The sequence below is a fragment of the Chiloscyllium plagiosum genome, chromosome 4, assembly GCF_004010195.1.
Source record: "Chiloscyllium plagiosum isolate BGI_BamShark_2017 chromosome 4, ASM401019v2, whole genome shotgun sequence".
Classification (NCBI taxonomy): Eukaryota; Metazoa; Chordata; class Chondrichthyes; order Orectolobiformes; family Hemiscylliidae; genus Chiloscyllium; species Chiloscyllium plagiosum.
In genome coordinates this window covers 70401687-70418196 of record NC_057713.1, presented here as the reverse complement: position 1 = coordinate 70418196, position 16510 = coordinate 70401687, and the positions used below count along the sequence as shown (strand labels likewise).

Here is a 16510-nt window from a genome sequence, read left to right as displayed (position 1 = left end):
CTGGAGGAACAGCGCCTCATTTTCCGCCTAGGAACCCTCCAACCACAAGGGATGAATGCAGATTTCTCCAGCTTCCTCATTTCCCCTCCCCCCACCTTATCTCAGTCCCAACCCTCAGACTCAGCACCACCTTCTTGACCTGCAATCTTCTTCCCGACCTCTCCGCCACCACCCCCTCTCCGGCCTATCACCCTCACCTTAACCTCCTTCCACATATCGCATTCCCAACGCCCCTTCCCCAAGTCCCTCCTCCCCACCTTTTATCTTAGCCTGCTTGGCACACCCTCCTCATTCCTGAAGAAGGGCTTATGCCCGAAACGTCGATTCTCCTTCTCCTTTGATGCTGCCTGACCTCCTGCACTTTTCCAGCAACACACTTTTAAGCGCTGGTAAACCTTTATCATCTGGACATTGTAGCTCAATGACAGAGGTTAAGGTTGCCATGATTCTGAATTTGAGGTGTTGTACTTGAACATTTTGCTGCTTGCTCTGTAGAGAAGCTCACACACACTTCTTTGGCTGTGTTGCAGTGAGGAGGATGGGCAAGAGCATTGCCTTTGTACTGACGCAAAGTGAATGCCATTCACTGCTGCTCCATCACAAGACTACAGCGGTTCTTTTGTTATGGACTAGACCAGACTCCATCAAGAGTTTGGGGCGGCACGGTGGCTAGCACTGCTGCCTCTCAGCACCAGGGACCCTGGTTCGGTTCCAGCCTCGGAAAACTGTCTCTGTGGGGTTTGCACATTCTCCCAGTGTCTGCGTGGGTTTCCTCCGGGTGCTCCGGTTTCCTCCCACAGTCCAAAGATGTAAAGGTCAGGTGAATTGGCCATGCTAAATTGCCCATTGTGTCAGGTGCATTAGTCAGAGGGGAATGGGTCTGGGTGGGTTACTCTTCGGATGGCTGGTGTGGACTGGTTAGGCCAAATGGCCTGTTTCACACTGTATTGAATCTAATCTAATTAAAAGATATTTTAAAGTGGTGGCCTCGCCCCTAACTGTTCCTTATTTTAAAGGTAGGTGCACAGTGCTATGTTCCAGATACAATGTGACTGGTCAAAATACTTGACATTAAGCAAAACATAATTTATTTAAACACCAAGGGATTTCAAGAGTAGGGAGTACATTTTTAAAATGAGAGGAGAGAGACTTAAAAAGAAACTGAGGGGCAAATTTTTAACATGTGTGGAATGAACTTTCTGAGAAAGTGGTGGTTGCTGGTACAATTACACTGTTTAAAAGACATTTGGATAGATCTATGAATAGGAAAGGTTTGGAAGGTTATAGGCCAGGAGCAGGCAGATGGATCTAGTTTAGTTTGGGATTATGTTCGGCATGGACTGGTTAGACCAAAGGACCTGTTTCTGTGCTATATGACTCTATGACTACAGTTAAAAATATAAACAAAAGAAAGAGGAATTTAGAATAACTTCACTACTAGAAAACCTAAGTGAATGATAAATATATACCTGTTACTAATTAACTGTTCTAATTTAGTGTCATCCCATGAACATCAATTATTGCTAGATTATTAATTCAGAAACTCAGCTAATGTTCTGGGGACTGGGATTCGAATCCCGCCATGCAGATGGTGGAATTTGAATTCAATAAAAACAAAATCTGGAATTAGGAATCTACTTATCACCATGGAATTGTTGTCGATTGTCAGAAAAACCCGTCTAGTTCACTAATGTCCTTCAAGGAATGAAATCTGCCATCCTCACCTGGTCTGGCCTACATATGATTCTAGACCCAGAGCACTTGGTTGACACTCAATCGCTCTCTGAAATGGCCATTCAGTCATACCAACCACTACAAAGTCACAAAGAAATGAAACCAGACAGATTATCTGGCATCAACTTCGGCACCGGATAACACAACAGCAGAAACAGCCCTGTCGACCCTGCCAAGTACTCCTCACTTAACATCTGGGGGCTAGTGCCAAACGTGGGAGAGCTGTCTCACAGATTAGGCAAGCAAGAGCCTGGCACAGTCATACTCATGGAGTCATATCCTACAACAATTTTCCAGACAACATCAACACCATCCTCAGCTAAGTCTTGTCTCATTGGCCGGACACACCTAGCGAGGTGGTGGCACAGTGGTCTATGGTCAAGAGGGAGTTTCTCTGGGAGTCCTCAACATTGATTCCAGACTCCATGAACAGTCTCGTAGCTTCAGGCTAAACATGGGGAAGGAAACCTCTTGCTGATTACCAAGTACCCTCAGCTCCCTCAGCTGATGAATGAGTACTTCTCCATATTGAATAACACTTGGAGGAAGCATTGAGGATGGCAAGGGCACAAAATGTACCTTGGTGGGGGAATTTTGAAGTCCACCAATAAAAGTGGTTCAGCAGCAGTACACAGATTAAGCTGCTCTGGTCCTAAAGGACATAGCTGCTAGACTGGGTCGACAGCAGGTGGTGAGTGAATCAACAAGAAAGAAAAACATACTTGACTTCATCATTACCAATCTGCCAGCATCACTCCATGACAGTATCGCTAAGAGTGGCCACAGCACAAAATTCTGCCTTCACACTGAAAATCATATGTTGTGTGACACTATCACTGTGCTAAATGGGACAGGGTTCGGTCAGATCTAAAACTCAAGACTGGGGTACCATTAGGTGCTGTGGGCTATCAACGTCAGCAGAATTGGACTCCAGCACAATCGGTAGCCTCATGGCTCAGCATATGCCCCACTCAACTGCTACCATCAAGCCAGGGAAGATCCGGATACAATGGAGAGTGCAGGAGAGCATGCCAGCTGCTGCAACAGGCATACCTGAAGATGGGGTGAGGTGTCAACCTGGTGATGCCACCAAACAGGACTATGTGCATGCCAAACAGTATAAGCAGCAAGTGATAGACAGAGGTAAGCAATCCCATAACCAACAGATCAGATGCAGTCCTGCCACATCCAGTCACCAATGGCAGTGGAGGATTAAACAACTCACTGGTGGAGGAGGCTCCACAAATACCCCTATCCTCAATGATGGAAGAGCCCAGCATATCAGTGCAAAAGATAAGGCTGAACCTTGTGCAACTATCTTCAGCCAGAAGTCCCAAGTGGCTGATCCATCTTGGCCTCCTCTAGCATTACAGATACTAGTCTTCAGCCAATTCAATTCACTCATGTGATATCAAGAAATGGTTGGAGACACTGGATATTGCAAAACCTACAGGCCCTGATAACATTCTGGCAATAATGTTCAGAACTTGCCGCTCCAGAACTTGCCGCTCCGCTAGCCAAGCTGTTCCAGTACAGTTACAACACTGGTATCCACACAACAATTTGCAAAATTGCCCACTTATGTTCTGTACATAAAAAAACAGGACAAATCCAACCCAGCCAATTACCGCCCCATCAGTCTACTGTCTATTATCAGTAAACGGATCTTGATCAGATGGGCCAATAGGTTAAGGTGTGGCAGAAGGAATATAATTTAGATAAATGTGAGGTGCTGCATTTTGGGAAAGCAAATCTTAGCAGGACTTATACACTTATAAGTCCTAGGAAGTGTTGCTGAACAAAGAGACCTTGGAGTGGAGGTTCATAGCTCCTTGAAAGTAGAGTTGCACATAGATAGGACAGTGAAGAAGGCGTTTGGTATGCTTTTCTGTATTGGTCAGAGTATGGAATACAGGAGTTGGGAGGTTATGTTGCGGCTGTACAGGGCACTTTTGGAATATTGTGTGCAATTCTGGTCTCCTTCCTATCAGAAAGATGTTGTGAAACTTGGAAGGGTTCAGAAAATATTTACAAAGATGTTGCCAGGGTTGAAGGATTTGAGCTATAGGGAGAGGTTGAATGGGTTGGGGCTGTTTTCCTTGGAATGTTGGAGGCTGAGGGATGAACTTATAGAGGCTTATCAAATCATGAGGGGCATGGATAGGGTAAAGAGACAAGGCCTTTTCCCTTGGGTGGGGGAGTCCAAAAGTAGAAGGCATAGGTTTAGGGTGAGAGTGGAAAGATATAAAAGAGACCTAAGGGACAACATTTTCATGCAGCGGATGGTGTGCATGTGGAATGGGCTTGCCAGAGGAAGTGGTGGAGGCTAGTACAATTGCAATTTAAAAGGCATCTGGATGGGAATTTGAATAGGAAGACTTTGGAGGGATGTGGGCCAGGTACTAGCAGGTGGGACTAGATTAGGGTGGAATATCTCTATGACTCCAACTGATGAAAGATTTAATCAACAGTGCTATCAAGCAGCACCTGCTCAGCAATAACATGGTCAGTGATGCCCAGTTGTGTTCTGTCAGGGCCACTCAGCTCCAGAACTCATTACAGCCTTGGTCCAAACATGGACAAAACAGCTAAGTTCGAGAGGTTAGGTGAGAGTGACAGCCCTTGACATCATTTGTACGCAAGTCAGAAGACAATACATTACAATATAAAATACCCATTCATAAGCAGGAGCAAAATTCACATGTCTGATCTTTAAAAACTGATTTCAATATACCCTTACATGGGACTACATTAGTAAGTATGAATATTTCTAAGTTGGTAGCTCGTAAATCAGGGACTACCTAAAGACAGATAGATGTCAGCTGAGATTTAATGCAGAAAAATGAGATGAATCAAAAAATAAACAAGATAATAAAATTTCAAAGGAGCTCAGGAGTAGAGTATTTATGGTTCAAGCACTCAAGTGTTTAAAACTAGAATGAAAAAAATTGATCAGTTTAAAAGAAGATAAAGAAGACTCCAGAACACTGATTAGCTCAGTTAGAACAATGTGTCCAGGTCTGGATCACATGGAGGATGCAGGAAAGATTTGTCAGCAAATGATGATGTCAGCAAGAAAATGACCTAGTTATGAAGAAAAGCCTACAGTTTGGATAACCAATCATAGGAAAGTGATTTGGGATTTTGAAAAAATTAACAAAGTTAAAATAGCTGTTTAACAATTAGAATGTAACAAGGACACCAATATCAGCAATCGGCCAACTTACCAAAGATGATGCCATGACCTTATTGTGATAAACTGCATTCTACATTACCAGTAAATGAAAATGGCAAAAGACAGGAAACGATCACAGAAAGAAAAATTCATTCTGTAAAGCACAACTAACAAGGTTGTGCTATCTTTGTTTCACTTAAGCATGATTATCTCACATCATTGTTTACTTCACATAATACTCTAATGATTACCTTCCTGTTGTCGACTCCCTCCAGAGATTATCCAGCCCAGCAGGTTTATTCCGGATCATTTTCTTACTGAAGCCAAGTCCAGCTCTGTCATATACACATGCCTGCAGAATAAGACAAAGTACATGAAATATCCCAACACAGAGAAGGATAAAATAATCAAGTGTTTGATAAATGAGGTCAAGTACAGGGACAATCTAAGTGAGACTTGGTTAAGAAACAAGTGTGAGTTAATGTTGTTTTCCTGATCTCAGGGTTCAGGACATCTGCTTAGGGCTAGAAGGTGGTGGGTTTTTTTTTGGTGGAGGAAGGGGAATCCAGCTATCATGATCCATACAGGCTTCAATAACAGAGGCAAAAGAAGGGTGATTCCGCATAGCCCGTATGAGGAGCAAGGTGGCATATTAACCTGAAAGGTCATAAACTCTGCATTATTACCTCAAACATGTGCAATTTAGCATAGGCCAAGTCAGATTAGGAAGATGAATGTGTGGTTCAGAGACTGATACGGGAAGAGTGTGTCTGCTTCAGGAGCAGTGACTCCACTACTGGGGAAATTGGGATCTGTATTGAACTGATATAGTCATAGAGTCACACAGCATGGAAACAAACCATCTGAATAGTATTGCAGTGGACGTACTTTCCAACTGCATAACCAAGGAAGTGGAGAAGATTTGAAGCTAAATAATGGGGTCTAGAAATTAAATTTGAGAAGATTTAGCAATTCAAAGAGTAGAGTCAAGGTCAAAGACAAAAGTATTAATACAAGAACTGAAAAACAGAACATGACAGGAAAGGCTACAGAGCATGAATTCAAGAGAGTCAACCAACAGAATAACATTTGCTAAAATAGTAAAAGGAAAAGACTAAGAGCTCTGTATCTTCATGCACACAACATTCAAAACAAAACAGATGAATTAAAAGTGTAAATAAAAATGAATAAACATGGTAGCTGTCACAAAGACAATGTAAGATGACATGGATTTGGGATCTGAACCCACAAGGGTACAGGACATTTACAAATGACAGAACACTAGGACAAAGTTGGGTGATGATATGGTAATATTAGCATAATTGAGAGAGAGATGATCCAAGATCAAGAAATCGGGGTGTGGAAACTGTTTGGGTAAGGATGAGAAATGATAAAGACATTAAATAATTTCTAAAAGTAAACACATGGTCACAGTAACCACACAGCAGGGTGGAGAATAAATGGATATCGATTGGAAAATTCAGATATACAAAGACAGCATTGATGAGGAGTTCGGTGTTTTCTTTAGTTTTAGAAGAGCATGCTCCAGAGCATTTTGGAGAATAGACTTTGATTTACATTGTGCAAAGTGATAGGGCTAATGAATGATCCTATAGTGAAGGCATCCCAAACATTAAAAGAGAGATTTGAGAATACACAGAACAGATGCAGTGTGAAGAAGAAGAAAAATTCCAAAGGACAGATCCACCACCCGTATTAATAAAGAAAAGGCTTATGATTGCGCAAATACAGTTGGCAAATAGAGTTTAGAAGATTAAACAGATTATAAAAGAGTGACCAAAAGAAAAAGGAAAAATTAGAGTATAAGAGAAAGCAAGCCAGAAATATTAAAATAGGTTGTCAGAATTTTTTATAAATTTTTTTTTAAAAACATTAACAAATACTGGGTCTTTCTGGAATTCATCCTAAGATATTAAAATAAGTGACGATCGAGACAGCTGATACATTGGTTGTAAATTTTCCAAAGTTCCATTGATTTTGTGACAATCTGGTTAATTTGAAAGATAGCAAATGTAACTTGCACAAGGGTTTTGCCACAGAGGTTTCGGAATATTTCCTTCTGGAGGGCAGTTAGTAAATAGCTTGTGAGTGCTCCCTGGGTGCTTTATAAAACAAAATTAAGGACAGCAAGGTAATTCAGTGGTTAGCATAGCTCCCTCACAGTTCAGGGACATAGTCTTCTGAGAGTGAAATAGATTAGATTAGATTAGATTACTTACAGTGTGGAAACAGGCCCTTCGGCCCAACAAGTCCACACCGACCCGCCGAAGCGTAACCCACCCATACCCCTACATTTACCCCTTTACCTAACACTACGGGCAATTTAGCATGGCCAATTCACCTGACTTGCACATCTTTGGAGTGTGGGAGGAAACCGGAGCACCCGGAGGAAACCCACGCAGACACGGGGAGAATGTGCAAACTCCACACAGTCAGTCGCCTGAGGCGGGAATTGAACCCGGGTCTCTGGCGCTGCGAGGCAGCAGTGCTAACCACTGTGCCACCGTGCCGCCCACAATAGAACCTGTCTGTGCAAGGTTTGCACATTCCCAGTGTCTGCATGCGTGCTTACTGGATGGTCTGATTTCTTCCCAAACCCAAAAATCTGCAGGTTGGGTGGATGGGCCATGCGAAATTGACCAAGGTATCCAGGGATATGCAGGCCATGTGGATTAGCCATGAATTAGCAGGGTGACAGACATAGAATCTGGGTGGGTTGCTCTTCGGAGCAGAGATGTAGACTCAATGGGATGAATGGCCTGCTTTCACACTGTAGGCATTCTATGATTCTATGAAAGGACTCATGAGTGAGTGGGGTCAGGGCTCACATAGACACTGGAAGTTTTATTTTCAGTTAGTGAGAACTGCTGGCTACTGAAAACTGCTGGAGTGAAGTTTTAAATGAGGTGCTTGCTCTTAAAAATAAAAAGGGGCAGATTGTTTCATTCTGCTGGATTAGAGAGAGACTGCGTATGAGAACCATAACTGTTTTGCTGAATTGCATTTTTGCCAAAGTGTTTGTGGGATGCTGTCTGTAATGGAACAGTCGATGATTAGTAGTTAAATAATACATTATTTTATTAAGTATTTCAATAGAGTTAATGTGAAGTTTTTTTGTATTTTAACTGTGTTGAAAGAATAAGGTGCGTTTTGATTAAAGTCTAGTGGTGAATCAGTTGAATGGCATCTGGATTTCACCACCTTATTCTTGCCTTTAAATAAATATAAACGTTAGGGCATGGTTATACCTTAGAATACTTTGGGGGGTGGGCAGAGCAGGGGGAGCTGTTGGTTGGTGGTGGTGATGATCTGTTTTACTTCAAAATACTGCTGTGACACAAGGATGGGTGCTTGGACCCATCAACTGTTTCCCATTTACAAAAGTCACACGAATGAAGGAATGCCAAGTTTGCCAAGTTTGCCAATTATACAAGAATCGTTTGGTTAATTGTAAAGAGGACATTCTACAAAGCGATATATGGAGGTTAAGTGAGCGAGCACAGATCTAGGAAATGAAATATCCTTTATTAATAACAGCTTTTTTTAAAATATGGTTTTAATGAGGCTCCCAATAACTGTTAGGTAAGTTGTTGATGCAAGGAAAGGTCTTGTAACAATCAGTATCGATAAGGGACTCAGTATTTGACAGACTAATGGAACTAAAGAACAAAAAGTCTCCAAAGACCTGATGGCCTGCATCCAAGAATTTTGAAGGAAGTATTCAACTTTGCAAGTTCTCACAACCTGGCTCTGTGAAATTTAAATAGCGTGCAAGCTAGCCTCTTAACATTAACTCATTGTTGTGCTGCACTCATTCTGTTCAAAATCCCTTGGCACATTTCTTTGATAAGTGATGCTAAGCATATACGATATTAAAATAATCAGTCTAGATAAAGCATAGAGTCATACAGCATAGAAACAGACCCTTTTGTCCAACCAGTCCATGCCAAACATAATCTTAAACTAAACTAGTCCCATATCCTGCTCCTAGCCCATATCCCTCCAAAGCTTTCCTATTCGTGCACTTGGCCAAATATCTTTTAAATGTTGCCATTGTATCCACATCCACATTTCCTCAGGAAGTTCATTCCATACGAGAACCACACTCTGTGTAAAACAAAAAATTCCCCACGTCTTTTTAAAATTCTTTCTTCTCACCTTAAAAACCAGCCCACTAATCTTGAAATGCCACGTCCTAGGGAAAAGACAACTACCATTAAGTCTATCTACACTCCTCATGATTTTATAAACTTGTATCAGGTCACTTTTTAACCTCCTACACTCCAGTGAAAAATGTTCCAGCCTATTCAGTCTTTCCTGATAACTCAAACCTTCCATACACGGCAACATCCTAGTAAATCCCTTCTGAGCCCGCTTCTGTTTAATAATATCCTCGCAAAAACCAGACAACCAGAATTGGGCACAGTATTCGAGAAGGGGTCTCACTAATGTCCTGGACAACCTCAACATGACTTCCCAACTCCTATACTCAAAGGACTAAGCAATGAAGGTAAGTGTGCTAAATGCCTTTTTAACCACCCTGTCTATATGTGAAGCAAACTTCAAAGAATTATATACCTGAACCCCAAGGTCCTTTTGTTCTCAGACACTACCGTTAATTGTTTGTTGTACCAAAATGTAATACCTCATATTTATCCAGATTGAACTCCATCTGCCATATGAAGTTTGTGTGAAGATTTGTAACTCAGGTTGCGAATGAGGTTGTTGACTTGCTTGTTGAGCTGGGAAGTTTGTTGACACACGTTTAATCACCATACTAGGTAGCATCATCAGTGCACCTCCAGTGAACAGTTGGTGCTCTGTCCCAACTACTACTTGTGTGTCCTGGTTTTGCTGAGGTGGGGGGCATCATTTCAAGTTTTGTTTCTTAGTGGTTGGTATTTGGGATCCAACTCTACATGCCTGTTAATGGAGTTCTGGGTTGAGAGCCAGGCCTCCAGGAATTCCTGTGCAGGTCTTTATTTGGCTTGTCCTAGGACAGATGAGTTATCCAAGGCAAACTGGTTTCCTTCTTTGTCTGCATGTATGGACACAGGCGATAGTGGCTCATGAATCTTGGTGGCTAGTTGGTGTTTGTGTACCCTAATGGCTAATTTTCTTCCGGTTTGCCCTCGGTTATGTTTGTGGCAGTCTTATAACGTTGGTTCTGTTAGCTGTGGGTATGGGATTCTTTATACGCATCGGTAGTTTAATGTGTAGTTATCAGTTTGTGGGCTTAATATCTAGGGGTTGGAGTAGTCTGGCAGTCATGTCTGATATGTCCTTGATGTGTGGCAGGGTGACCAGTCTGGACATGTGTTTTTCTATTGTGGTCTATTGTGTAGGTACCGGCGGACTGTGCTTTTTGGGTGGCCGTTGTTTTTGAATACACTGTATAGGTGTTCTTCTCCAGCTTTGCGCAGCTCTGGGGTGCTGCACTGTGTTGCAGTTCGCTTGAACAAAGTTCTGATGCAGCTCCATTTGTGGGTATCGGGGTGGATGCTGTTGTAGTTGAGTACTTGATCTTTGCCTCTCAACCCACTTCGTCTTCAATGACCAGGTAACAGAACACCCATGAATGACTTGGAGGATTTAGATTAGACTTTATTGTCATATGTAGCAAGTACAAAACTATGGGAGTACAATGAAAAATTTTCAATGTCACCATGCATAGCACCATCTTAGGTACAAGTGCAAAACTTAAGAATGAGGTAGAAAAAAAAGAACAAAGTTAAAAGTTAAACATTAAAGTCACTCTTAGTATAGCCTGGGAAGAAAATAAATAAAGTTAAAAGTTAAACACTGCAGTTCTATCACACATCACCCTTAGTTTGATCAAGTCACCCTTTACTTGTCTAGGCACAAGCGAATTTCAAACATAGTTTGTCGAGTCTTTCCTTATTACATGACATACTCATTCCAGGTATTTGGTAAACCTTTTCTGAAGTCCTTCCAATACATTTGCATTCTCCCTTAAATGCTGTGCTCGGTACTCCAGCTGTAGTTTCACCAGCGACCGATATAACTGAAGCATGACCGCTCTACTTTTGTATTTAATTCCCCTTGTGATAAATGGTAACCATCTCTTTGCTTAACTCATTACTTGCTTTCCTTGTCAACTGATCTTAATACAATGTTAAAAATCAGATGTGGGACCACCTGATAAAGGAGCAGCGCTCTGAAAGCTAGTGCTTCCAATTAAACCTGTTGGACTATAACCTGGTGTTGTGTGATTTTTAACTTTGTACACCCAGTTCACACTGGCATCTCCAAATCATGACTACCATCGATCTTTGTACATGCACAAAGAGATCCTTCTACATCTAGTGGGCGGCACGGTGGCACAGTGGTTAGCACTGCTGCCTCACAGCGCCTGAGACCCGGGTTCAATTCCCGCCTCAGGCGACTGACTGTGTGGAGTTTGCACGTTCTCCCCGTGTCTGCGTGGGTTTCCTCCGGTTGCTCCGGTTTCCTCCCACAGTCCAAAGATGTGCAGGTCAGGTGAACTGGCCATGCTAAATTGCCTGTAGTGTTAGGTAAGGGGTAAATGTAGGGGTATGGGTGGGTTGCGCTTCGGCGGGTCGGTATGGACTTGTTGGGCCGAAGGGCCTGTTTCCACGCTGTAATGTAATCTAAAAAATCTAATCTAAGAACTCTGCAATTTCTCACCATTCAGATACGGTTTCTTCTAAAATGGACAATTTCACGTTTTCATACTTGCTTAAAGAAGCTATTTGCTAGGTAATGTTTTTCTCTCTGGTTGTGGGTGCCTATAATGAGTTTTGTCACTTTTTTTTCCAAATAAAAATGATCTAGAGGAAAATTTGTTTATAAACTACATTGGCTGGTGAATGGTGGGATCTGCAACAGCAGGAAGGGAAATGTGAGGGGGGAAGCAGGTAAACCGAACAGAAATAGTAAGTTGAAGAGACAGGTCAAGCTGGAAAGCAACAGGGAACAAAGAATCCCTGTTGGATTAAATTGCTTCTATTCAATGCAAGAGGGTTAACAGATAAGGCCAATAAACAGGACCCCCACATTCCTGATGAAGAGCTTATGCTCGAAACGTCGACTCTCCTGTGCCTCGGATACTGCCTGACCAGCTGTGCTTTTCCAGCATGAAACGCTTCGACTCTGATCTCCAGCATCTCCAGTCCTCACTTTCTCCTAGATAAATCTCCTTGTCCTGAACAGAAATATCCAACGACACTGCAAGAGGCTAGAGAAGAAATCGCGGAGGCTCTGGCTAATATTTTTGCATCTTCGTTAATCATGGGTGAAGTCCTGGAGGATTGGAAAGTAGCAAATGTTATTCAAGAAGAACTTCCAAATAAAACCTAGGAACTGTAGACCAGTGAGCCTAATATCTGTGGGAGGTAAGTTGCTTCATAAGATTCTGAGAAAAAACATATTCATGTTCAAAGTCTGTGAGAAGATTTGTAGCTCGGGTGCTCGTTGTTGTGGTTCTGTTCGCCAAGCTGGGAATTTGTGTTGCAGATGTTTCGTCCCCTGTCTGGAACTGACAACCGGAAGCGGCAGATTCAAACCACTACAAATGCCGGAGGAAAGATTACAGGAGCGCTTCACAGGAGGCTCCCAAACACTGAGGGTGTCACCTAGACAGGGGATGAAATGTCTGCAACACAAATTCCCAGCTCGGCGAACAGAACCACAACAACATATACATGTATTTGGAAAGACAGTGTATGCTGAGGTGTAGTCAGCATGGCTTATGTATGGGAGGAGAAAGTGAGGTCTGCAGATGCTGGAGATCAGAGCTGAAAATGTGTTGCTGCAAAAGCGCAGCAGGTCAGGCAGCATCCAGGGAACAGGAGAATTGACGTTTCGGGCATAAGCCCTTCTTCAGGAAGGGAGATGTATGGGAGATCATGCCTCACAAGTATTTTAGAGATCTTTGAAGAAGTGACCAGGAAGGTTGATGAGGGTAGGGCAGCAGACGTAATCTATATGGATTTCACTAAGGCCTTTCATAAGTTCCACATGGGAGACCGCTCGAGAAGACTAGATCGCATAGAATCCAGGGCGAGGTGGCAAACTGGATACATAATTGGCTTGATGGTAGGAAGCAGAGGTGAATAGTGGAAGAGTCCTTGTCAGACTAGCGGTGTACATCAGGGGTTGGCGCTGGGCCCACAGCTATTTGTTATCTATATCAATGATTTAGATGAAAATGTACAAGATAGGGAGAGGCTGAACAGGCTGGGGCTGTTTTCCCTGGAGCGTCGGAGGCTGAGGGGTAACCTTATAGAGGTTTACAAAATGATGAGGGGCATGGATGGGGTAAGTAGGCAAAGTCTTTTCTCTGGGGTGGGGGAGTCCAGAACTAGAGGGCATAGGTTTAAGGTGAGAGAGGAAAGATATAAAAGAGACCTAAGGGGCAACTTTTTCATGCAGAGGGTGGTACGTGTATGGAATGAGCTGCCAGAAGAAGTGGTGGAGGCTGGTACAATTGCAACATTTAAGAGGCATTTGGATGGGTATGAGAATAGGAAGGGTTTGGAGGGATATGGACTGGGTGCTGGCAGGTGGGACTAGATTGGGTTGGGATATCTGGTCGGCATGGACAGGTTGGACCGTCTCTATGACATCTCCATGACATGATTAGTAAGTTTACAAATGACACTAAAATAGTCGGTATTGTGGACAGTGTGGAAGGTTATCATAAATTGCAGCAGGACCTTAGTCAACTGGGGAAGTGGGCAGGGAAATGGCAAATAGAATTTAATGATGATAAATGTGAGGCCTTGCATTCTGGAAAGTCAAATCAAGGTAGGAGTTTCAGGGTGAATGGTCGGGACATTTGGAGTGTAGAGGAACCTTGCAGTTCAGGTGCATGGCTCACTGAAAGTGGAGTCACAGGTAGAAAGGGCAGTGAAGAAAGCTTTTGGCACACTGGTCTCCATCAGTCAGAGCATTTAGTATAGAAGTTGGGAAGTTACGTTGCAATTGTAAAGGATGTTGGTGAGGCTGCACTTGGAATAGTGTGTTCAGTTTTGAGTGTTATCAAACTGGAAAGAGCACAGAAGAAATTTGCAAGGATGTTGCCTGGACGCAATGGTCTGAATTATAGGGAAGAGGTTGGACATGCTAGGAAGATTAGATCAACTTTCTATCAGATCTACTTGGACAAACTATTTTCTTTACAGCGTAGCAGACTGCAGGGGGAATCTTATAGAAGTGTATAAGATCATGAGAGGCAGGGATAAGGTGAATGCACTCAGTCTTTTTCCCCAAGGTTGGGGAATTGAGAACTCGAGGGCATCAGTTTAAGCTTAGAGGGGAAAGATTGAAAGAGAACTGCAGGGGCAACGTTTTTCCACAGAGGGTGATTTGCATTTGGAATGAGCTGCCAGCGGAGGTTGTTGAGGTGAGTGGCATTAACAAAATTTACAGTCATAGAGATGTACAGCATGGAAACAGATCCTTCATTCCAACTCGTCCATGTTGACCAGATATTCTAATCTAATCTACAGAATATACAAAATTACTGCATAGAACATTACAGTGCACTACAGGCCCTTCGGTCCTTGATGTTGCACCGACCTGTGGAACCATACTGAAGCCAATCTATCCAACACTATTCCATTTTCATCCGCATGCTTATCAGCCTTTTGGCTAAGATCAAGTGTCTGTTCTTATCAGGACAGGGGTCAAGTTGCGAGTCATCAGAGCTAGTGGAGATCATCGCTAGATCGTGATTGGACGTTGGAGGATCGTTTGGTTGTGCTGACCTCCTATTGGTGGATCTTCATGCTGGCTTCGGCCTAACGCCAATTCAGGGACCAGCCAACCTCAGAGCTATGGCCTCAACAGCTGCCTGCAGCCCTGGGCAGGGGGTTCGAAACACCGTCCGGGTGTCTGTCAAGAAGGTGGAAGAGCGTACACCAGTCGATCGGACGGTGTTCATCAAGAAGGTGTTGTTCGAGTGCTGTGGATTCACCGCAGCAGATGTGTACTGCCTGCAGGATTTCCCTGGGGCAGGCTACTTCGACGTCACCTTCAGGACCATGAAGCAATGTGAGCAGCTCCTGAAGGTCTTCAAGGAAAAGGAAGGGGAGCCGCTGTTCTCCATCTTGTCGGCGGTCCCGTTGTGTGTGCTTCCTGCACAGAGGAGTCGGGTTGTCACAATCCACATGTACAACCCCTACGTGCCACCAACTGATGTCCTGACGTTCCTGGGAAGATATGTGCAGGTCGAGGGAAAAGCACCGATGTGGTTGACCCTTTCGGGATCTGGACCAGCAAACGACAGGTCAAGGTAACCCTGAGGGTGGATGCCAGCGGGAATATCCTCCACCCACCCTCCAGCTTTGCTATCGGAGAGAGCAGAGGGTACCTGACTTATGCAGGGCAGCCGAAAGTGTGCCGCACCTGTGGGAGGTCAGGCCACATGGCGGTGGACTGCAAGGTCACAATCTGTCGGAATTGCAAGAAGGAGGGCCAAAGAGTGCAAGGAGGAAAAGAAATGCAATCTGTGCGGGGAGGCAGGCCACATGTACAAGGCCTGCCCAAGACGAGGAGCCGCCACCTACGCGCAGATGGCCGGAGGCGGGCCACAAAAGGACGGCAAGGCACCGCAAACCGGCAAAGGAACGGTGTCTGGGGGCACACAAGAGGAAGGACAGGCTGGAGCAGAGCAGATGACAGCTACCGGAGAGGGACAGCTGCCGAGCGAAGCTCCGACAGGACAGGCGGAGGAGGAGGAGGTGGAGAAGGGAAAGAAGGAGGCAGAGGAATGGACCATGGTGCAAAACAGGAAGAGGAAAACCCACCCGGCCACCAAGACCTCCCAGAAAAAGGAGAAAAGGCAGCTGCAGGTGGAAGACACGGACAGCTCTTCGGAGGGGGAGGACGGACGTAAGGAGGGTCGTCACCAAAAGAAGAGGCAGAGCGCTGCGAGGAGAAAGGAGAGCAGCAACTGCCAACCAAGGGACGAACTTCCTGAGACAATGGGAAACTACCACCCCCCCATCAGGTGAAAGCCAGGAGGGCCCCACCGCCACACAGCTCCAGGTCACTGGGAGCAGCGACCCTCTGACAGCCCCGCTGTCAGATATAGAAACAGACAGCGTGGACCCTGGTCGTGGCCCGATGACACCGAAGCGGCCGAGTGAGGAGCTGGACAGCTACCTCAGCCTTGCGAGGGTCCAGCAGTTTGTGTTCTGCATGGGGATGCAGACAGCTACCCCAGAGGGGCAGGACCAGCGACAATCGGACATGGATAACCTTACAACTTGTTAACAAAATGGGGTTTAAAATTGCAACTATTAATGTGCGCAGCATAAAATCTGCTGGGCGATGTGTTTCAACACTGGCCTTTCTGACCAACGTAAAGCCGATGTGCTGTTTCTGCAGGAGTGTGGGATACCGCACCTCAGCAGTTACAGGAGATGGTCGAGCTTGTGGGCCCATGGGCCGTCAGTGTGGTTGGGGGGTAACGATAACCGCTCCTCGGGCCTAGGTATTCTGTTACGGGGAGGCAACTTCACCATCTCTGAGGTTAAGGAGGTGGTGGGCGGGCGCCTCCTCGTTGCTGATGTTACATACAGAAACGCTCCC

The 16510-nt window shown here is 44.4% G+C and overlaps 1 protein-coding gene across 5 annotated transcripts in view; it reads right to left on the bottom strand.

Annotated features, from left to right (window-relative positions):
• Positions 1–16510, bottom strand: part of si:dkey-122a22.2 — a 218872-nt gene that overhangs the window by 138391 nt on the left and 63971 nt on the right. For all 5 annotated transcript variants that reach the window (XM_043688408.1, XM_043688410.1, XM_043688411.1 and 2 more), the window contains exon 5: positions 5161–5261. In XM_043688408.1, coding sequence (XP_043544343.1) covers positions 5161–5261 — 101 coding nt within the window. The remainder of the gene's footprint in view (positions 1–5160; positions 5262–16510) is intronic.